The sequence below is a fragment of the Hoplias malabaricus genome, chromosome 3 (genome assembly GCF_029633855.1).
Source record: "Hoplias malabaricus isolate fHopMal1 chromosome 3, fHopMal1.hap1, whole genome shotgun sequence".
NCBI classification, from domain to species: Eukaryota; Metazoa; Chordata; class Actinopteri; order Characiformes; family Erythrinidae; genus Hoplias; species Hoplias malabaricus.
The window spans coordinates 30,851,443-30,873,948 of record NC_089802.1 but is presented as its reverse complement, the minus strand read 5'-3'; the positions used below and the strand labels follow the sequence as shown (position 1 = coordinate 30,873,948).

General features: G+C 39.0%; 2 protein-coding genes across 3 annotated transcripts; one reads left to right on the top strand and one right to left on the bottom strand.

Moving 5' to 3' along the window:
- Positions 1-1,106: 1,106 nt before the first annotated feature.
- taco1 (translational activator of mitochondrially encoded cytochrome c oxidase I) lies at positions 1,107-5,152 on the bottom strand. 2 transcript variants are annotated; one of them, XM_066665533.1, is made up of 6 exons: positions 5,062-5,152; positions 4,580-4,802; positions 3,815-3,921; positions 3,568-3,701; positions 2,815-2,977; positions 1,107-1,523 (listed from the first exon to the last, which is right to left on the bottom strand). In XM_066665533.1, exons 2-6 carry the CDS (start codon positions 4,797-4,799, stop codon positions 1,314-1,316), a joined length of 834 nt encoding a protein of 277 aa, XP_066521630.1. In that variant the 5' UTR covers positions 4,800-4,802; positions 5,062-5,152; the 3' UTR covers positions 1,107-1,313. The 2 variants fall into 2 exon arrangements, with proteins under 2 accessions (XP_066521630.1, XP_066521629.1); XM_066665532.1 differs by having other exon boundaries at positions 4,991-5,146.
- Positions 5,153-6,489: 1,337 nt separating this feature from the next.
- Positions 6,490-20,917, top strand: pth3r (parathyroid hormone 3 receptor). Its single transcript, XM_066665702.1, has 13 exons — positions 6,490-6,628; positions 12,013-12,118; positions 14,218-14,325; positions 14,532-14,656; positions 14,890-14,984; positions 16,670-16,823; positions 16,976-17,129; positions 17,743-17,803; positions 17,890-17,956; positions 18,584-18,678; positions 18,798-18,939; positions 19,337-19,378; positions 19,906-20,917. The coding sequence occupies exons 1-13, from the start codon at positions 6,557-6,559 to the stop codon at positions 20,323-20,325; spliced, it is 1,641 nt and encodes a 546-aa protein (XP_066521799.1). The 5' UTR covers positions 6,490-6,556; the 3' UTR covers positions 20,326-20,917.
- Positions 20,918-22,506: the final 1,589 nt, after the last annotated feature.

Here is a 22,506-nt window from a genome sequence, read left to right as displayed (position 1 = left end):
TCACTAATGACAGAAAACTCTAAAATTTGTAACTGAACAAATGAACAGAAAAAGACCTTATGTTGGAAACTAACAAGTCGATGTTCACAAAAGACATAGACTGCATTGAAAACTCTTAGTGTGCCGAGTTATTGACATTTATGAGGGGGAAAAAGCCGGATATGGGTCTGCACAGCAGAATGACCTGGTTTAACAAGAGATGACCTTCGCAGCACACACACACATATGTCTGATCTCATGAACACATATCAACCATTGAAATTTAAATGGAGGAGCCACATCAAGAGAGGCCATATTTTTTTGGTTCTGGAAATTGTGAGATTTGACTTGATGTTGATCTAATTTTAGCACTTCAGGCAAAGTGCTTCCATACTTTCTGCAGTGAACCTCAGTGCTTTCTGGCAGCATCCCTTGGCCAAGAGTTAAATCACAGAGACCAGAAATTCTGTCAATTCCTGGAAGCAATTTTTTTTACCCTGGAACTAAAAAAAACCCTTAATTACCGACCTTCCATTTGCTTTGTTTTCTTAAGTGTATTACAGCCCAAGAAAATCACAGCTTTTAAGATTATGTGGAAAATCACATTTTCCCTACATATTGAACTATTTGTAAGCAAAAAAAAAAACAGTATCATGAAGAACCTGTGAGTTCCTCTCCATGGTAGATGAAGATAGTTGGAGATGTTGTTGTAAGAAGTAGTAGTTTTACTTTGTTAATCCTCTTAGGGCTTTTCTGCATTTAACTCATCAGTGGGAGTGAACACACACCGATACCCACACCCCCGCATACACCTGGACCAGCAGGCTGCCTGCCATAGTGCCCAGAGAGCAGTTGGGGGTTAGGGACCTTGCTCCAGAGAACTTCGGCCATGGATGTTGAGGGAGGAGAAAGCACAAATTGGCTAAACACAAACCCTCCCTCCCTCATCAACTGCCGATCCTAAGCCCACATTTCTTACTCTAAAATCATGGCAGCCCAAGCATATGATAGGTATCTATTACAAAAATAGTACAGTTTTGACAGATTTACCTGCGTTTGTCAGGATTATATATGTGTCAAAATGGGTTTTTCACTAGAAAACAGAACATAACTCTTATAAACACAATTTTATTTTTAATGTGGAATTTGCACAAATACACAGAAAACATAAAGGCCACAGGCTTCGACTTAACCTCACAGCATGTTTAGATCATCACTGAGATGGCAATAAACAACACTTGCATTGTCCTGTGGTAAATTTCCTGCACAGTGAGCTTTTGGCTGCTGCTCATATAAGGTCCAGTATCTGTTTTTATTGGTCTTACTCCTTAGGTTTACTCCTGGGCCTGAATGTTGTCCCAGACTCTGACCACGTCAGGGTAATCACTGAGGGCCTCCAGCAAGACAGTACTGGCCTCTAGCTGGTCCTGGCCTAGAGGAGTGTGGCTGTTCGAGATGTACTCAATCCCAGTGGAGTGTGTGTGAACCCCAAGGGCCTCCAGCTCCGTCCTCACAGCCTTCGTGGAGCTCATGTCACAGACGAACTAAGGAAGAGAGAAGGGCAGATTTAATGCTCGGTGCTACTGTTGAACGTTAAGAACATATAAAAAGAGGATAAAACTATTGTTGTAAGAAATTATTTTAATCCAAATCACTGATCTTAATTTTTTCAACTCTATTCATGGCAGAGAGGTATGTGTAAGCTTAATAATGGGGCTTTTTCACTACATGGAAACTACGCGACTTGGCACAGCTCTTTTGCTTTTCCACTGGCCAAATCTGGTGCCTGGTCCCGGGTAAGTTTTCAGTCCCAGCTCGCTCCGGGTTCCAACCGTGCTGAGTAGGTACTAAATGGTGACATGTAAACCCTGCAGAGCGCTGATTGGCCAGAGAGACATGTCAATCACCACGAAATGCAGAGCTCATTCAAATCCAGCAAACTCTTCAATTATGGCACCTTTCACATTTATTTTTTATTGGACTCACAACAGCAGCTCATAACTTTATGAAGCAAAAAGAACACGCAAAAACACAATGAGTAGACAGTGCCTAACTTTACTGCCAGCGTTGTTGTGGTTTTCAAAGCAGAGCGCTGATTGGCCAGAGAAAGTCATCACTCTTCGTCATACAGATGTCCAGCACAAACTTACCACATGTAAAATCTCAAATCTACAGCCAAGATCAAGACAGCAGCTCGTAAATTATGTGGTGGTCTTCTGAAGAGTAACAAAGGTTCCTTAGATTGGTGGCTAACAACAGAATCCAGCAAGAGGAAGGAAAAAAAAAACTCTTTTGATCTGTCTGCACAGATGCAGGGAATTGTGTTCAGTCCGTAACAACAACAACAACACAAACACAATGAATAAACAACAATTAACATTATCACCGCCGCTGTTGTAGTTTCCAAAGTGTGCTTCTCCTGTTTAATGATAGTGTCACCACCTACATTGTGGGGATGCTGTGGTAATGGAAAGCAAACCAGGCACCAATGACTAAGCATCAAGTAGAGTAGTGTAGGTATCATGAAGCGGAAGATCCATGAGTTCACCAGGCCTCAAACAGCTGGGGTATCACCAGGCATTGAACCGGCGTCATGTTACCGCAGAGAATGCGGATTATCGAGTCAACCTGTATTTCATAACCCATGTCTTGTCCATTAATATACAGCTTCATGAAGTAAGAACAAACAAAACACAGATATTACCAATTTATTTTCCAGTCTGGAATTGTACAGTGATTTTATAAAATTGTGTTAGTGAAATAATGCTTCTACTGAATGGTTTCCATCAAGTGGGTTTTCAAAGTGTCCAAGTTGTGTGTGTTGGTGTTTTTCACCTGTAGAATAAGCTTCGCTTCTTCATCCTCAGTCTCTAGGACATCCTCAGCTCCAGACTCTATGGCCAGTTCCAACGCTCTCTCAGAGGAGATCCCATCTCTGGATGCAACCACAATGCCTTTCCTGTCAAAATTATGGAGCGCTCCGTCACACAGCACCCCCCTGAGGACAAGCACAGTCATTGCAAGACGCTGCATTTGCTACTGGGCGTACCACATGTACACATGTTCTTCCAGTGATAAACAGCATATAACAGGCTTGAAAATAATTGAACTGTTCCCAAATAAACATTTAATAACTGATAAATCTATGCATATAACCACCAGCTACAACTATGGACAAACATCAGAATTTAGAATGGTAAATAAAAATAAAATACAGATTACATAGATAAATTATAACCACATTTTTGTTTATATAGACAAAATACCAATAAAAGTCACCCTCCATCAGACAGATTGATTTATGGCAGTTATAAGTGACTCAGGGGCAACAATATCATGGGAGGGTCTTTAATAATAGAACATCTTTTGTAGGCTTTGTTAAAGCAATGTTATTACAGTGTTATAGTGATTTCATTTGACTTGTTTACAGGTCTTAAGAAAATGAATCAGTAAATCATGAAATGTGCACTACGCTGTCTCAGCTCATGAGATCAACTGACCACTGAGCTGGTCATTATTACAAAACCACTGAACGACATTATGTATTAGGGGTCTTCAGTTAAACCCGACTATTTCTTCCACACTGACCCGTTTTTCATCAGGATGTGTTTGATCTCGTTGTGTGATCGTGTGTTGTTATCCGTCAGAACTTCAATGAGTAGCAAACATCCGCCAGGTCCCCGTGCCTCATACAGATACTGGGCACCAGCTTTTGCTTTCTCCTGCAGGACAGAGTTCTGAGTCAAACTCAAGGACTGGAAAAGAGGACCCAATTTTCACACTATTTCTTAATCTTTATCAATTCATTAATATGAAATAATACACTTTCACTTACTGCTCCTTTAATAGCAGCGTCTATGGTTGCTTTCGGGAGACTTTTACTTTTGCACTGCTCTATAAGCTGTGCCAGAGCAACGTTAAATTCTGGGTTGGGTCCACCTTCTAAAAAGACAATGTGAACAGCCAGTTATTTCACAGAAAAGAGAGAGTAAAAATATGCATAGTTGTAAGTTCTTAACCACAGCTAATATTGTCAACATTTAAAACTGCAATATACATATGGGGATAGTCCAAGTTTTAAAAACAGTTTTCCACAAGGAACAGAGCCGAACTTGAAAGAGTCTTTCTTTGAGCATGAGGAATCTATTCACACTTGACCTTAACCCTATTGAAGGTCTTAGGTAGTTGTTGGAGAAGATTTACAGAGATGTTTATTTCTACCTATCAATCACAGGATCTAGTGCCGTAATCAAAGATGAAAGCAGTTCTTCAAAATATTAGGATATGCTATATTTGTTTTTGCCAGTATATGGGGCCCATTTAAGCTTATTTTTGGTGACCACCAGCTGGTCAACACAATGTAAATCATTACAATTTTAGGTGAAGACATGTTATAAGGTTGGATAATGAATGAATATTGCTTGTGGTAAAAATGGTAAACAAATGATTTTTTGAGGAAATGTCCCCACAAATCACAGATTCACTTACTGCCCCTAGTGTGTGTGTGTGTGTAAAAACTCAATCAATAAACACTTCTTCAAAAGAGAAGTACCTTGTGGACCATGTTTCTTTAACCCTTTAAGTGCTACAGGCGGTGTACCTTTCACTGCCACTCGGATCATCATGGCGTATTTGGCGATCATTCTCGCCCGCGCCGCATCCTTCGGGATTTTCACGTCTTTCACTTTGGACCATTTATTGTGTCCCGCACACAGAGGCGCGCACCCGTGAAACGCACGCCCCCGCACCCACAGAACCTCCGTCGCGAGTGTGCGTGCGCACCCGGACACTAAAACCCGCAGCGCCGCTCCCGCTGACATGTCCTTGATGGAAAATACGGGGAAATACAGTCGCAACAGTATAAATAATAAATAAATAAAGTATAAAACAATAAAGACCAAGTGGTAGAGATGTATTACTGGCTGAGCCAGGCTGAGATTTACTGTTTAGGTGTTTGAGAGTGCTCAGGGTTAGAGCCGGACTTTTATCAGAGATATTACATATTTTTTACCTTTCTGCAGCTTTACAGCATATTAACGCAACCTTAATATCCTATTCGTCAAAGTTTTCGCCTGTACTCACGGTCTTTGGCTCTACATTTGCAGTTGACGTAAACTCAGCTCGTTTTACTCGCTTTCAACCCGAGCCCCTACTGAAACACACCTACCACAACTCTACCGTCCACCGGCAAAATAAAAGTTCATTATTTAAATTAACAGTAACGTTTTTTCATTATTGAATCTATAACAGCAGTGTATATAAAATCCAGATAGAAAGATAGAAAGTAATGTGAGAAAACAAACATGTACATTTTTACTGTGATATTGCAATAAATCTCTAATTGAATGTTTAAAAACAACATTCTTATTATGAATACTCATTACATTTTGTCATGTGATATCTGGTTTAGCTTTGGCACATGGAGTTATGGCACAAAATATTGGGAAATATAAATTCTGTTACCATCAAATATAATTTAAGCACTTTAACAACTAAATAATTGTCCTTTTGAATAGTTAAGTGTTACAAGTTGAAGATCAAATACAGAAAATGTTCATATAAATGTTTAAAGTGTGTTCTATAAAAATAAAATTGTTTATGGTATAGTCAAGAATTTGTCTTCTAGTTCTATAGCTGAAATGTACCCGCAGTTCTGGAAGGGGCCGTAAACACATTCTGGGAACTTTATTAAGTACACACATATGTACAGTCAGTGTCCATTTTATCAGCAACACAGACCATACAGTAGCTTTTTCTAAAGTTATAGACAGAGGTCAAAACACAGACAAGCACTGGCAATATCCATGGGCATATGTCATATCATATCCATGATTAAAACAAAAAGCAAGAGTAATTGACAAGAAATATAGCATGAATAAAGCAAGGTGAGATGTTCACACAAAGGTAGGACCTTTCTTTAGTAATACTGTAAAATTACAATGCAAGGGTGGACTCAGGGAGGAGTCAGAGCAAGACTAAACCAAACAAAACGTGGAATGGTTCAGTCCTGGCTGCCCAGAGAGGAGCCACTGTGACAACATGAGAGAGACAGAGAGGGGGAGGGTTACCTTTATCAGATAGTGAAGAGTTAACTGGAGGCAGAAGATCCACCCTATGTTTGAGATTTATGGAGTTCTCCAGCCTGAACAGTCCCACTACAGACACTTGTCCACACACACAGACAGAGGACATCAGCATTTAGACCCCTCCACCTCCGGAGAAACTATGAAAAAGAAGAAAGTGCAGTTATGAGTAATGGATTAATATCTGGATCCAGTTTACTTCTAGATTTCTCTGAGAGTTCCAAAAGTATACTTTGTGTTTGTTAATGGAAAAATGAATACATTCTTCATGACTTAAACCAAGACTCAAGCAAATCTAACTGTGAAATTATAAGTTTTACTACAGTTGTGGATACAAGAACCTACAAGAAACTGTATTGATACCTGTTTGGGCAGCAATGGCTTCAGGATGGCCAGTGTATGAAGCCCCACCAGCATCTTGGATTGAGGAGTAAGGCATTGGTCAGCGGACTTTTTGGAAGGACTGCAGAAACAGTCAGAGCTGAAAGTGTGTGATGGGAAGTATGGCGGTAGAAGCATCTATGGCCTTCATACTTTGCAGTATTTTTATGACTGCAGTGGCTTGGGTGAGTCATTTTTACTTTTAGGCGTTGGTCATTTTATGGGGTTTTCATAATGTTCAAAAGTGTGGAGTCACTTGTCACAATTGTTTCGTACTTAATAGCTCATTTACATATAATAAACTACACCTAATGATATTGTTGAGTGATAAAATTAAATCCTTTATATATTTAGTGAACTGAACAAAATCATCCAGTTCATGCTAGCAGTTATACTAAATATCCCCTGTTAATACTTATTAATACAATGTTGAATAATGAGCAGTGTAGGATGTTGTTACTATTTCAGCTCAGTTAACTGAAAATTGCACAATTTCAAACAATGATTTCGATATAAAATTATTTAATAACCACAACATACAATAAAATAAAGTAAATAATATATTGGATTTCCTTTTTTTATTGTTAATTGTAGTTCCCTTGTTGACAATCATTTTCATTTTTATTCTATTTTTTATTTACTGAATGTTTAATTTACAAAAGAGGACAGTAAATGTAAGTGCTGGGAATCTGTTCAATAGCCCAATGTTTCATTGCTAAATCCTGCCTTGTTTGGGCTCATATGCCATTTACAATCCCACTTAGTGACATTATGATTCTGATAAAGTTAATTAGGGTGCAACACGAGGCCAATACAGGGGAGGATAAGTAAAATATAATGCTGGAGGCTGGACCCTGATCTGCACATAAAGCTCAGACCAAAGGCAAACAAACACTTGCCTAAATAATCAGAGCATCTTGCAGTGGTCTATTAAACATTCACTGAATGTTCACTGAAAAAACCTTTTCTTTTTTTCTGATTTGGGAAATAAAAAGTTCAATTAACTTTAGGATACTCTGAACAATAACATTCTACTGTATTTGAGCCAGGATCAAATTAAATTACATGACAGATCGTGTATGTAGCAAATTACAAAGAGGTATGACTTTGTGTCTGATATTTGATAAAGCATCATGTCCTGTGAATCCTTTTGAATAATGTGCTGTAGCAGGGAATCTTTAAGGAGTATTAATCACCCAAATGAGTTATTGATGGGTCATTCTGCCCCTGAACATCTGTTCAGTTTGTAGACACCACTTATAGTTAATAAATGCCCACTGTGGACACAGACAGTCAGTTGTGGACACACTAATATCCATAAAAAATATCAAATGAAAGTTCCCTATGCTCGGTGGAAAGTGTGGGTTATAGAGGTATAAATTCACCCAGCACTGCGCACTGGAACAGTGGAACTGTGTTCTCTGGCATGTTGGAGCTCCAAGAAGAATTTAGTTTAATCGTGTGAGTTAATGTCACTGAATCACCACTTTACTGCAGTCAGTCTATACATGTACTGGTCACTTCATTGGAGCAGAAAATCATTTGGCCATAAAAATGATTGGGAGGCGGAAGACAATTACAAAATGACCTCATAACACGTTTAACATTTAATCTATATAATAAACAAGACACATTACCTGAAAAGTTGGTGTGTAAATTGAAAAAGTTTTGATATATATACAAATCTGTGACTTGTTTTTTAATTTAATTGGCAAAATACAAAGAAATTACTTTTAATATTTTGGCTGACCAACTTTGTATTATTTTGTATATATAAACAAGGTTAGGAACCACTGTTGAATGCTTATGACCTTTGAGCCCCCAGACAGCACTGCAGGGGCAGAGAAGACTGAAAAATATATAAAAATGTGTTTGGGAACTCAGTGAATGTGGAGGGACCAGCACTTATGAGCCATGAGCGATGGAGTGTCAAAAGGCGCTAACAGTAAAACACTGCAAAACCTTGGTCACACACAGAGTCATTGCCATAAGGCCCCCTGTAAAAGGTTTGTAGTTGTGCCTACAACTGTGACTACCCACTTTTCCAAAACCTACTCAAAGGTGAATGTATGGCTATACCACTGCAGCATCACACTTATAGCTTGACGTTAGTACTTAAGAAAACTGTCGTCACTTAACACACTCATCTGATGTATCAAGAAATACAACCTGAAATAAAATGCATTATACATTGCAGCCACCAAAAATTAATTCATTCTGACATTTTGATTTTCTTGTTTTTAAAAAACAGAGCAAACCCCCCAAAAAAGAAAATAATTACAGTTGTATTCAATAATGGTCTGGAAAATCAGTTCAGCCATAGCCTCCAATTTCTTTCAATGGTAATTGTTGCTGTATCAATACAATTAAAGGCTGTGATTTGCCTGTATAGAAAAATCTGTCCAGTAGAGCCCATTGATCATGGACAGAACACCAAGTAAATATCATTTTTAAAATTACATGCAATCCAAGTTTTAATTGGATACTTCTCTTGATTCTTGGAAGAACTGCTTTTGACAAATTATTACCAAAGACTGAGGGAACAACCATAAGTTACATGAAATATAGGCTCTTTCTTCAACTGGCAATCAGCATGCATCAATCTGTCTCTTAAATTGAGTGCTCTCCTAAATGAAAAAGAGGGGGTCTGAGGTGAGGGCTCACTAAAAATCCCCTCAAGACATGAGGTTTGAAAGACTGATTGGTGCAAAGAAAGCCAATATTGATCCTTGTCAGCGTGGGTTTCGATCATGTGAGAGTCATGTGACACCTGTGGCAGCCGTATGATGCTTTATTCTGAATAGCACCGAGGACACCAAAATTTGTCCACCTTTAAGTAAACTAATCTAATCAGTTATGACTGCCTTGTTCATATGACTGCACTATCTCCATGCTTTTCTACTAGTTTATACTCAATAACTGAGTAGAACCAACACACTGGTAAAAGAAAATGTTAAAAATGGCCAGGAGAAAGTTTCTGTTTTGAATCATCCAGACTGCTATCAACAAGAGGTTATCAGTGGCATCAGTGTCCAGGGCATGGGTGAATTGGATATGTGTGAAGGCACAATTGATGTGGACGTGTATGTATACTGGGGTTTCAGAGAGACATATATTGTCTTAGAGGTGACAACTTTTCCTGGGAAGTCCATGGTTTTTTCAGCAAAACAAAAAATTCCAGGCCACATTCCGCACATGCTACAACAGCAGAGATGTGTGACTGACTGACACATGCCAGGTCTGTCTCCTAAGGCACATTATGAAAAGGATAATCAGAAAACCATAACCACACACTGTTGAGCAGCTGAAGTCTTGCATTAATCAAGAATGGGAAAAAAAACACTTGCAAAAATGCAACAATTTGTATCCTCATTTCCCAAATGATTAAAGAGCATAATTAAAAGGAAACATTATGTAACACAGTGGTAAACATGTCTCAATACCCAATTTTTTGGAGTGAGCTGTAGGTGTCAAATTTTAATTTGTTTACATTTATAAACTGGAGATAATTTCGTCAGTGTCAGTTTCTTTGTGCTTTTGTCAGTTAAATAAAACTTTTATTAGTGGATTAACAAATCACACATTAGTCTTTATTTAATTTATAAAAATGTAGGTTACTAATGAATTTTCTTAGTATTTTATTAAGAAGTGAATAAATAGAAAACAAATGCTTGAGGAATTATTCATAAAGTGTGAGCTGGCATTTTCTTGTATACCTCCTTATGGGGCAGCTGTTTTTTAATTGGTTAGAAAAGTGAGCTTTGGCCTGCAAGAAAACTGGGGTCGCGGGTGGGGGTACTGATAGAACTGCACTGTCCCTCAACATGCACGGCTGAGGTGCACCTCGAGCAAGGCACCTAACCCCCATGTGCTCCCCAGACGCTAGGATGGTTGCCCACTTATCTGGGTGTGTGCTCACTGCCCCTAGTCAACTAGTGTTTGTGTGTGACTGCCACGGATGGGAAATGTGGAGGCAAAAGAACTCAAAAGAAGCATGCTTTTGGCTTTTTTATGAACACTGACCACATCCAGTATTACACACCATTAAATCAATTAACTACAAATGTAGCCCTCATAAATATAAATGCTATAAAGATTGATAAGTGTTAATCAATATTTGGTTTAGTGAAGCAGAACAATGGCTTCATGAGTGAGAAAACGATTTACACCCCACCCCCACCCCACAATTCCCTCCAGGACAAATATGTTTTAAAGCACTGTCACATTAATGGTGTCCACGGTTTATATTTATTACCTCAGAAAACCTGCTTTCTTTTTATCAGAGAAATATAACAATAACATTTTTCCACATTTTCTGCTCCTCTGTATCCAGGTAATCCCTAACACATTCAGTAATGTTGGTCAGAATGAGGTCTGAACTCTGAAAGGAATTCTTGTTTCATGCTTTTAACTGAGGAAAGCTTTGTGACTGCTCCACATCCTTTCAGACCCACCGTCTTCTCACGGTTCTTTCAGATCTGAAGTGAGGGTTGATACCACATTCATTTCCCCCTCTCTCTCAAATGTGAAAGCTGTAAGACACTGTCACACCTCCTCTGTCTCCTTCCAGCAGCCATCGTCAAATGGTCAGAGAGGTAGTTGCCTCTCCACTACTTTTGCTCTGTGGTTGTGAAATGTATTTGGGGCACAAAGCCCCTTGTGTTTGCCTCCTCTGCCTCAGGCCCCAGGATCGCCACATATCGCAGTACGGTGAAACTATTTCACAACAGCTGGAGGCAGCAGCTCATACAGAAGGATGCGCCAAATTTGGCTCGGGAGACAGACTGCCTCTCCATGAAAACAAATGATGAGAAGGTGGCAAGCTAAAACCATTCATTACATTAGAGAGTGAATGTCCGGTTTAGGTCCTTTTTTAACGTATAGGGACTTGTAGGTGCCTGAAGGTTTCGTTGAGCAGTGGTGAGCTATTTACTTTCTATAGTCTAAAGTCACTAGTCTAAGATACTAGTGCATTCAAAATTATTTTTCCGAAATGAACGACAAAGGGACACTAGGTAAGATTTTGTATTTTCCACTTTGGCACCCTCTACAGTTGAAGAGTGTAATTGACTTTTACAGCACTGTCCTGAATTCAAAGGGAAGGGGGTTGGTTTCCTACCCTCCTATCCAGAAGTTACATTGTGCAGTTTCTGCAGTGCTGAGCCTAGAGTAGCAATGACAGAGGCTCTGTTCTTCCTTTTACAGGTCAATGTGAAGCATGAACATGATTTTGAAGCTGTTTCATCCAACATTACTGTTTTAAAAGCCTCTACACTTTTAGCAAGGCTTCACACTAGATTTTTTAAAACATTCTATGAGGACTTAATGGCATTTAGCTTCATGAACATCAGTGAAGTCAGGTACTGGTATTGAATAATTAGTTCTGGATCACAGACCCTACTCCAACTGCTCCACAGCTTTATCCTGGAGGCTTTACATTTTTCTCGCCCGTGCTTGGCACTGGGCATGGTGACCTTTGGTTCATGTGTGTTTCAGTTCATGCGTTGAATGTCTGTTTTCACAGTAAAAGTTAAAGTGACTGGCCCATTTTTTCTTACTGCTCTTATAGATTGATTCTGATGATGTCATCACGCGGGATGAGCAAATCTTCCTCCTGATTGGTGCACGGAAAAAGTGTGAAAGAAGCATTCGTGCCCAGCTGCGCACGGTACGAGGTATGATTTACTTTTCACCAGAGGGCCGGGGAAGACGACATCATGAACCAGTGTATGCTCCAAAGAGGGGGCTGCATAAATCGGGGGCAGCCATGTTTAATAATTTTAAAGCAACACTAGGTGGTATTCTTACCTGAAAATTACAGCCTCAAAATTATTGTGATGCTCCACTGACCTGTAATAAGTAGAATAGGTAGGGTGACCAGACGTCCTCTTTTACTCGGACATGTCCTCTTTTTTAGACTAAAAAAATGTCCGGGCGGAATTTCACAAACGTCCGGGATTTTGTTTTTCTAGAGCTTACATGGAATTTCGCGAAGCATTTCATCCACAAACTAGTCCCGCCCTCCCCTACTCCGTTTGGTTCGCTTAAGTGAGAAGGGGGCGTGGTGAAGTAGCCTAAAATCTTCGGATTGCACGGTCTGACTGTAGAGCTACAGTTATTGGTCAGTCTAGACGTCAGTAGTCCTTGTTTATGTCAGTCAAAGCTCATGTACCTTGTGTAACTGCTGACGAATACATCTTTAGGATGGAATAAAGGGGTCAAAGAGGGGTCAAAGAGGTTGATATTATGAAGCACATATTTTCAGTCAGTTTTGTGAAAGCTTTGGACTTTTGGAACATTCAGAACAAACCCAGTGACCTCGGCCAACGTGAAAGGTGTTTTAACTCATCAGTGAAGTGCAGTTAAGTGTCGTAACATCCATTAAAGCAGGCAGAAGGGACCAAGCTGATTTAACACTGGTGTTTTCCTGCCTTTGCAGAAGCTCGGTTGATCCAATTTCCTGCTCGCAGCAGCATCCATAAATACAGACAATGAAACAGCAGGCCTTTATTGATTAAGATTCCAAGATTAGACACTTATCTCTTGTCATTGATCTTTTCCAATAAGCATGTACATGCTGCATGGATTCTGGGGTTGCTTTGTAAAGTAATTGCTCTCATTTTGTCTTGGAAACATATACGTTTTGATCCCTGATAACTTTATGTTTAGGCAGATCTATGAGAAGATGGCTCTCTTTGTCTTTGTACTGTAGAGATCCCTACACGTTCACTGTAGTTCTTTCTGCTTCACTGTAACATTTTGATGTTTAAAAGCTACATGAAAACGAGAGATGTATTACTATATTCACTTAATGAGTGGCTTTACTTATAATTTATTGATGATAAAGTGTTAAAGTGTGTAAAAGTGATTAGTTTCACAAAAGGATTGTTTTAAAATGGCAACTGTCCAGTAACAATCAACCATACCACGACTCCTATAGGACAGTGTAAGAATTACGATCTGGACACACAGCGTCCACAGATGCTGCCGGACTCAGTGGCATCACTACCATGGTAGAAGGTCCAAAGTGGTGTCCATTTGTCTTATCTAACTAAAAGGTTGAATTGGCTGTGTCCACAGGTGTGAGTGACTGGATGAGTGTTTAATGAACTGTGAAGGACAACCTGCTTCAGGGCTCGGAGATAATTACTTTACATAAATAACTAAAATGGGTTTGAGAATGAGCAATTAAGAACAATTCCAGACAAAATGGTGCCAGAAACTTATCTGCATTGAGGGTGTAGACTTCTGCTCTCAACTTCACTTACATTGAGATACCACAGAGCAGGTGCTCTTTGGCTTTTGGATCATTGATTGGCAGTGTCATTGCAGCGCTGAGAATGCTCCACCACCCAACTCATACCTTCTCTGGGGGGGTCCTGGCCATTGAAGAACAGGGTGAATCAGGGTTAAAAATATGCCAAGCAACAGATGGACTACAGTCTGCAATTGTAGATCTACAGTGTGCATCTATATGGTCAGTGGATGGAAATAAGATTTTAGAAACATAGATGACATTTTTATTTGCATTTTGTTCTGTGTATTGCCAATGTCAGCTAGTATACATGGGTTCTACACTACCTTTCGTGGTGTATTGTGGGAATGTTTGAGCGCACTAAAATTTGTTTACTGTGTTTTCAGATGCTACTACAAAATGGCAGACTCCCAAAATAGTGCACTATATAGTGAATAGGGAACAGTTTAGAACACAGCAATATTTTTTGAGTTTGTATAACGCTTGGAGTACAGAAATGTTTGTTATGTTTTCCAAAAGATGACTGTGCTCCAGAATGGGATGGTATTATCTGCTGGCCCAGAGGAAAACCCAGTCAGTTGGTGGCTGTACTTTGCCCAGAGTACATTTACGACTTCAACCATCGAGGTCTGTACTCCTACATCATTCCTGTCAAACTTAACCTTTATTTTACTGTAAGTAATGTATGTTTTAAATTAAAAGCAACTTATGTAAGCCATTGACTCACCACCAGAAACAATATCTCACCAGCAATGCATTATTACAATTATGACATTCTTTTGAAATGCCAAAGTGATGATTTACTACTTATAAGCTCTATGTGTCTTTGTTAGGCCATGCATATCGTAACTGTGACGCGTCAGGGAACTGGGAGCAGGTGCCCAGTGTCAATCGAACCTGGGCCAACTACACTGAGTGTACAACCTACCTACATTCCAACAATGGCAGCCAGGAGGAGGTAAGTGTGTGTGTGTGTGTGTGTGTGTGTGTGCTTGCGTTGAGGTCCATGAGTTTTACACAATGATAACTACAAAAAAACAAAAGATATAATCTTTCTTTTAAAACGTATTGAGTCTAAATGTAATGTAAATTTGTTTTGTTAAGTTTAATATTTTTCTCATAAGTTTGATGAATGATTATGTTTGTAGGCTCCTGTTATATAACCAGTGCTTTTTGTGTTTTTGTACTCAGGAGGTGTTTCAAAGACTTCACCTAATGTACACTACAGGCTACTCCATTTCACTGACCTCTTTATTGGTTGCTCTGTTCATCCTCTGCTACTTCAAGTAAGTTCAGGATTCTTATTGTTGCCCAGTGGAACTGATTTGTAACTCATTCATTCGCTCAGTCACATATTCACTCATGCATGTTTATGAACTGCTCCATAAGAGGGTGCTTTCAGTGCTTTGCATCAAAAACACTGGCTATGACTTCAGGTTTAAGGAAGAAGTAATAATATACATTCAGTAGAAGAACAGAAGATACATGGCGTAGATTTGCTCTATTTGCCTATGAATCTACCCCAATCATTTGCTCCATGATAAAATGACAATGTAAGGAATTGACAGTTGGCAGTTTGTTGCACAGTTAATTTCCAAACTGTCTTATTCATAGTTACAGACGATTATAGCCTGCTGTTATTATGATGGACTCATATCATTAGCGAACTTGACTTTAACGTTTCTTTGAAAAATAGCTACTTATGTCCACCTTCTTGTTTTCTGCTGCTATCCTCACTTGCTTTTGACTCCCATGTGTCACCCACAATGCACCTCTTGCACAATAATACTCGCTTTTGACTGGAAAGTTTTCCTTTCAGTTTTAGCTCTGCTCACAACCAAACTACAGGGTCTCTGGTGATAGCAGGGAAAGGCACAGCCAATAACACTGGTCACATGTGTTACAGGGAGGTAGGACTCGGAGGTAGTAGAGAACGGCATTTAACACTTTCTGCACCTCTAGGTAAATGAAGCATTGACAAATATGTTTTTTTGGGGTTTTTTTTGGAGGGGATCAAATTATTGGTGGGGACAATTCAATAATCATTGGATTGATGGGGACACGTCACCTCTGTCCATGCTAATTGTACGCCCTTGCATTAATGCACTCAGGCTTCTTAACAGAATGGTCCAATCCATCTTAAATGGTGCAGGAGATATATTCTGCCACTCAAAATGGTAGGCTAATATGTTTATTCTAACATAACAGTACTTTTAGCAGTTACTTTTAGCAACTATGCACACCTTAACTGGTGCACCATCTACGGTGAAACTGAATAAAAAAAGAATATGTGGCACATCAAGTTAATTCTGAATTAATTTTAATAATGAGACTTACATCTGTAATTTCTCATTATTATAACACTTTAGCATGCTAGCTGTTTTTGCATATTTTTAAGGTGGTATAAAATCTGAATATTTCTATGACACATTTGTCTGTTTTTCTGATTGGACCCCACCTGAAAAGCCCATTCAAATGATTTTCAGATGAGAATTTTTGGCTGCAGGCGGCACGGTGGCGCAGCAGGTAGTGTACACAGCTCCAGGGACCTGGAGGTTGTGGGTTTGACTCCCGCTCCAGGTGACTGTCTGTGAGGAGTTGGTGTGTTCTCCTCGTGTCTGCGTGGGTTTCCTCCAGGTGCTCCGGTTTCCTCCCACAGTCCAAAAACACACGTGTGTGTGTGTCTGTGTTGTCCTGTGAAGGACTGGCGCCCCCTCCAGGGTGTATTCCCGCCTTGCACCCAATGATTCCAGGTAGGCTCTGGACCCACCGCGACCCTGAATTGGATAAGCGGTTACAGATAATGAATGAATGAATTTTTGGCTGCCAATTTTTTTTTTTTTTTTTGATGGAATAAGGCCAACAAATATATCCTTGGACTTTGGTCACTTCACTAGTGTCCAGCCAACTCCCTGTGATCCTAGAACCTATTGGTGGTTAATGCTTACTCAACACATTCTGTTTTGTTTAGACGTCTTCACTGCACTCGCAACTACATCCACACTCACCTGTTCACTTCCTTCATTTGTCGAGCGGTCAGCATCTTTGTGAAGGACGCTGTACTGTACATGATCACAGAGGAAAGCAAGGCAGAGTACGGCACAGTGGAACCCAGACCTCCAATGGTAAATGCACATTACACAACACATCATTTATGTTGGGATAAAATCTGGTCTGTCTTGTTGGAAGTAACTGTGTACTGACATCATATGGAAGAGTGAATTCTCTGGATAGTTGAGACAGTGTCCTGTACATAAACAGTTTGTGTTAAAAACAGGTGGGCTGTAAGCTGGCAGTGACCTTTTTCCTGTATTTTCTGGCCACCAATCACTACTGGATCCTAGTGGAGGGACTGTACCTGCACAGTCTGATCTTCATGGCCTTCCTCTCCGACAAAAATTATCTATGGGCTTTGACCATTATTGGCTGGGGTGAGGAACCTTTATCTACCTAACTATCCCTACGTGTCCGAACGATGTATTATTAAAATGCCATTTAAAGGAACACTTGGTAAGATTTAGTATTTTTTGCTTCTGGGCTCCTCCTAAAGTTGCAGAGTGTAATTCACTTTTACAGCACTGTCCTGAAATCAAGGGGGAGAGAAGTGGCTGGTTTCCTACCCTGCTCATAAAGTTACATAGTGCCGTTTCTAAAGCTCTGAGCCTGGAGTAGCAATGACAGCGGCTGTATTTTCCCTATTACAGCTCAGTGGAAGCAATCACAATGATCACTCAGAACTGGCAGTATATATTTTTTTGAAAAACCAAGAGATAAAAATCCAAATTGCTTTGTAGTCCCTGAATGAATCAATTTATAGACCCAAAGAGTGGGTCCCCCACAGGACTTGCTTAGTTCAGAATCTCAGACACCTCCAAGCCACCACAGATGTACTATAATGGCTCCAGATATGTCTTGGCTCATAAACCTTTTGGGTAAAGAGAACATATATAAATTAGATTTAATTCCAAATGGTCCTTAAAATGTTATGTAAGGTTTGGATCATGTTTTCATGCTCTGATGTTGTTTTGTTTTTCTTTGATGAAGGTGTTCCTGCAGTTTTTGTGTCCATTTGGGTCAGTGTTCGAGCATCACTCGCTGATACACAGTAGGTTTTAACACAAGCTCTCATATACACACACATAACTATGTGCTTACTCTAACACTGTATGTTCCCCATTGCTGGATTTGTAGATGCTGGGATATAAGTGCAGGAAATCTGAAATGGATCTATCAGGTTCCCATCCTGGCAGCCATTGTGGTAAGCAAATGCTTTCTTAACAAATTATGGCCCTCAGTCAAATGCACTGTAAGAAAACTCCCATTCCAGCTACCAAAAGAATGTATATTTACTGTCCAAATTATTAGAAACACTCATTGTTCATTTTAATGGTTTCACAAACTCGCACAAATACAGACTGTAACTGCCATCTATTACTCTCCTTTTTTATCACTGGTTAGTTTCTGACCACAGGAAAACTGTTGTCCAGATATTATTGGGGCAGAGGACTGTTCCCAAGCCAGCGGTGACACTCTCACGATGGTGTGTAGATGTGTGTGTCAGTGTCATACACAGTGGTGTTACTGTATAGCTTGAGTCACAGCAAGCTTGAGAATGGTCTGCCAGCCAAAACTATCTGGACAATAATGTCTCTGTACTGTAGGGGATATTAGTGTACTATGACATTTTATTCATTCAATATAAATGAATAATAATAATAATAATAATAATAATACAAATTAAATGGAAAATATTAAAAGGGAAATGTATGTGCTTAATTCATGAAGAGTTAAGGCAGAAGTCAGAGCACACACACTCTGCCCTCTGTTCATGGTTGAACAGTATTATTTTCCTAATGATTTATATTTATATTATTTCTCGTTTAAGGTAAACTTCTTTCTCTTCCTCAACATCATCAGAGTTTTGGCGTCTAAGCTGTGGGAAACTAACACAGGGAAACTGGACCCAAGGCAGCAGTACAGGTCCGTCTCATTACATAATTTAAACTATTACATTATTTTAACCATTTAAAACCATCCTATAACATAAAATAGCATCAGAATGATGCTGAGTTTTGTTGTGTGCTGTGTGTGGCTCACAGGAAACTCCTAAAATCCACTTTGGTGCTGATGCCCTTGTTTGGTGTCCATTATATGGTCTTCATGGCTCTGCCATACACTGAAGTGACTGGGCTGTTGTGGCAGGTGCAGATGCACTATGAGATGTTCTTCAACAGTTTGCAGGTTAAAACATTTTATTTGTAAATGAACAGATCATCCCCCCCCACAAACACACACACACATACACATGTAATGTTATATTTACTCATTTACATACTACATTCATTCATTCATTGTCTGTATGCGCTTATCCAGTTCAAGGTTGCGGTGGGTCCAGAGCCTACCCAGAATCATTGGGCGCAAGGCTCATCTACATACATGTAAAACTTTAAATTAAAATAGGTTTGTAAATAAATAAATAAATGATAAATAAATAAACAAATAACACCTGATAGCCTGAATGGCCTAGTTTTATCAGGACATTTGTCCCAGAATTTCCCTGTGCTTGTTTTGTGAGACAGACATTAACTCGGACATGGCTTTTGTGTATGTTATGAACTTTTCTTTGTGTTCCTTCCAGGGCTTTTTTGTGGCCTTAATCTACTGTTTCTTCAATGGAGAGGTTAGGTGTTTTTCTGTGTTTCTCATTACAATTTAATAGGATGTTAGCATAGATAGAAAGCAGCACACGCAACCTGGGTGTAACTTACTCACTCACTCACTCACTCACTCACTCACCTATGTTGAGCAGCCTGAAAAGTCTCCATAAGGGGTTACCATTTGTAAAGCAATGTGTGATATTTCATGTAAACATCTCAAATTCATTCATTCATTCATTATCTATAACTGCTTAACCAGTTCAGGGTCGCGGTGAACTTCTCAAATTATCTTCTTTAAATCATTAACTAATTTAATTTAATTTAAATTAACTAATACAAACTTTTCTAATCTGAACCAGGTTTTTAATGATGATGTTTACTTAATTTAAATATACAAATAAATGACAATCATGTAGGATATGGACCCTGATTTTATTTATTTATTTAAATTATATAGCATTTATTAAATTATATACATTTCTGGGTGTTGCTAAATGTGTTCTCTTTTTAATCAAATTGGAAATTTAAAAAAGTAAATTCTACATTTTAGGTCCAAGCAGAGGTGAAGAAGGTATGGCTGAGGCGAAGTTTAGTTCTGGATCTGAAGCAGAAAGCTCGTATTACCAGCAGTAACACCACCACACACAGTGTTAATCTGAGTGTCAGTGGCATTAAGAGTCTGGGCCTTGGAGGCGGGGCCTTAGCTGTCAGGGGTCAAGCTCATCCGCAGCCTTTAGCCAATGCACAAGGGGATGTACCCAACATCACTGAGACTACATTAAACACAGCGCAGTTCCCCGAGCCAATCTTGAGACATGTGGACAGCATAGATGCATTGTACAGTCAGAATGGGGAAAGGACCATGGGACTTACACAAGAAGAAGAAGTGGAAAAAGACCCCTCTCTGTACTTCATACCTGAAGATCACTGCGGTTCACAGTCCTCTAAAGATCTGGAGACTGTTCTTTGAAGGACTAGACACGTTACTATAGTAATGTATTCACGTAGTAACATAAAGGAAACACCTGAGTGAGATGTGGTTAAACTCCTGCTGGCTGTCTGGGTTTTGTCTTCTCGTGTAATTGTGACTTGTCAGATGTCAGAAACCAGTGCTCAGTGGAAACCTGGCTTTAGCTGGCATCATGCACTCATCGTGATGAATTTCTATCAGATTATAACAAATAACACTGTACCAAGTAAAAACTGTATTCAAAACCCCTCTCTTGTAGATCTACCTTGCTGTAGCTCAATTGTTCCTTCTGTTTATCCTTGAGTGATATATCAGTGTTTAGTTTCTGACCATAGAGCCGCTCTGTTCTTGGGTGTTTTGAGTGGTGCACCATTTTCAGTCTAGCAGTGATAACCCCCTAGATAATAACTGTCATATAGTAGATGTGTTTTCATTAACTGAAATGAATGCATGAATGGTGTAAATGGGAGAGGATAAAGTGGACATTATAACAATTTGATGAATTAGAATGTGAGTGTATTCTACGGCTATCATTCCACATCATCATGAAAATGCTGCCATCCAGTTGTTTTATGATGTATCTGGGAGAGTGTTGTATGTCATTTTGTTTGTATTAATGTGGGTTTTTGTCTACATGTGAATACTTTAGCTCACAGTACTGACTGAAAATGTTTTCAGAAGTGTACTACAATCAAAAACCTTTGACGTCCAGCATTTGTTTGGCTTGAGTAATATGAAATAAGTGCAATAACTCAAGCTGTATTCCCTCACAGCTTTGAAAGCAGTCAGAAATTGTTTTGGTTTAGCCAAGGCTACCAACATTTGAACATTGAGCATGAAACACATGAACCTGACAGAGATCTCGGGCCCCTATTCCACACATGCTAACTCATGCTAACTATTGTCTTCATTTCTTCACCTGTAAAATTTGGGATATTTAAGTGAAAGAAAAGCAGTGACTACAACAATTTGTGACGCTCATTCGGGTGGAGCAGTCAATCACATTGACTTTGGTCAAGCAGCTAACCTGCTGAAGAAGAGTGGAGCACTTATCAAATAGGATGGAAGTGCAATGATCTTTGGTCTAATTTTAAGAAGTTGTATGGTGTTGTACAACTTACCTAAATAGGGCAAGGTTTGTAAAGTTTTTGCAGCTTTGCCACTGTACACAAATCAATGTACTTTAATGTAAAGATGGTCTGTATGTGTCTAGCCTTTAAGTTTAATAATAATTATGAATGTTAAATTAAAAATTGATCATGCTACAAAATAACAACCCCAGGAACAAATTTATCATCCAAACACCCTGGAACAAAACTCACCCCAAGTGAAACAGGGAAACAAAGTGAAACATTGAGTCGGGTATAAAATGATACATAGCCAGACTAGCAATAAGCTTCATAAGCTAATGAAGGTTCTTGCCAAAATATTAAAAAACAGTGTGCAATGCTCAAAATGTCTCGAAAAATTGTCTAATCGTGGACCCCTTGGTCCTTCTCTTTCTTTTTATGACCATTCTGTGTCTTAATTCACATTTTTTACATAACATTTCTGCACTCTCTTGTTTGTACTGCATGATGATACTGTAGTGTCAGTAATTATCTCTGCTTGGTTCAGATCTGTACTGTAATTTATGTGCTTAAATTCTATTTTTTCAGATCTTTGTGACATATTTTATCTGGTCACCCTTGAGCTGATTTCAAGAGATAAATGATTCCATTACATGAATATGTCAGTGTTAGTATTATGCAGCATACTGTGAATTACAACAGATTATTTTGGCATGGTTACACCTGTGATTAATGAAGAATTAAAGTAAATCATGCTGTTGCTGTCATGACAAACCATTTTTACTTATACTTTTTTTTTAAAAATTACATTAGATCTGGATATTTATCCTTTACATGGTGTCAGAGTGTCATTGTGAATTTTAAATAGAATTGTATTTAAAATTCTTATATATTTTTTCTTATTCTGTTATGTTTACAACTTTGAAAATACAAGGTTTTGTGCTGACATAAATATTGTCTATGGGAATTCACTGTATGTCATGTATGTAGCTGGGATTTGGTTGAAAAACGTTCCATATGCCTTCTAGAATATGGCTGGATATTCCATGACATGAACTGTGCTATGTATTCCAATGAGTGGAATATAACTATAATATATTAAAATAAAAAA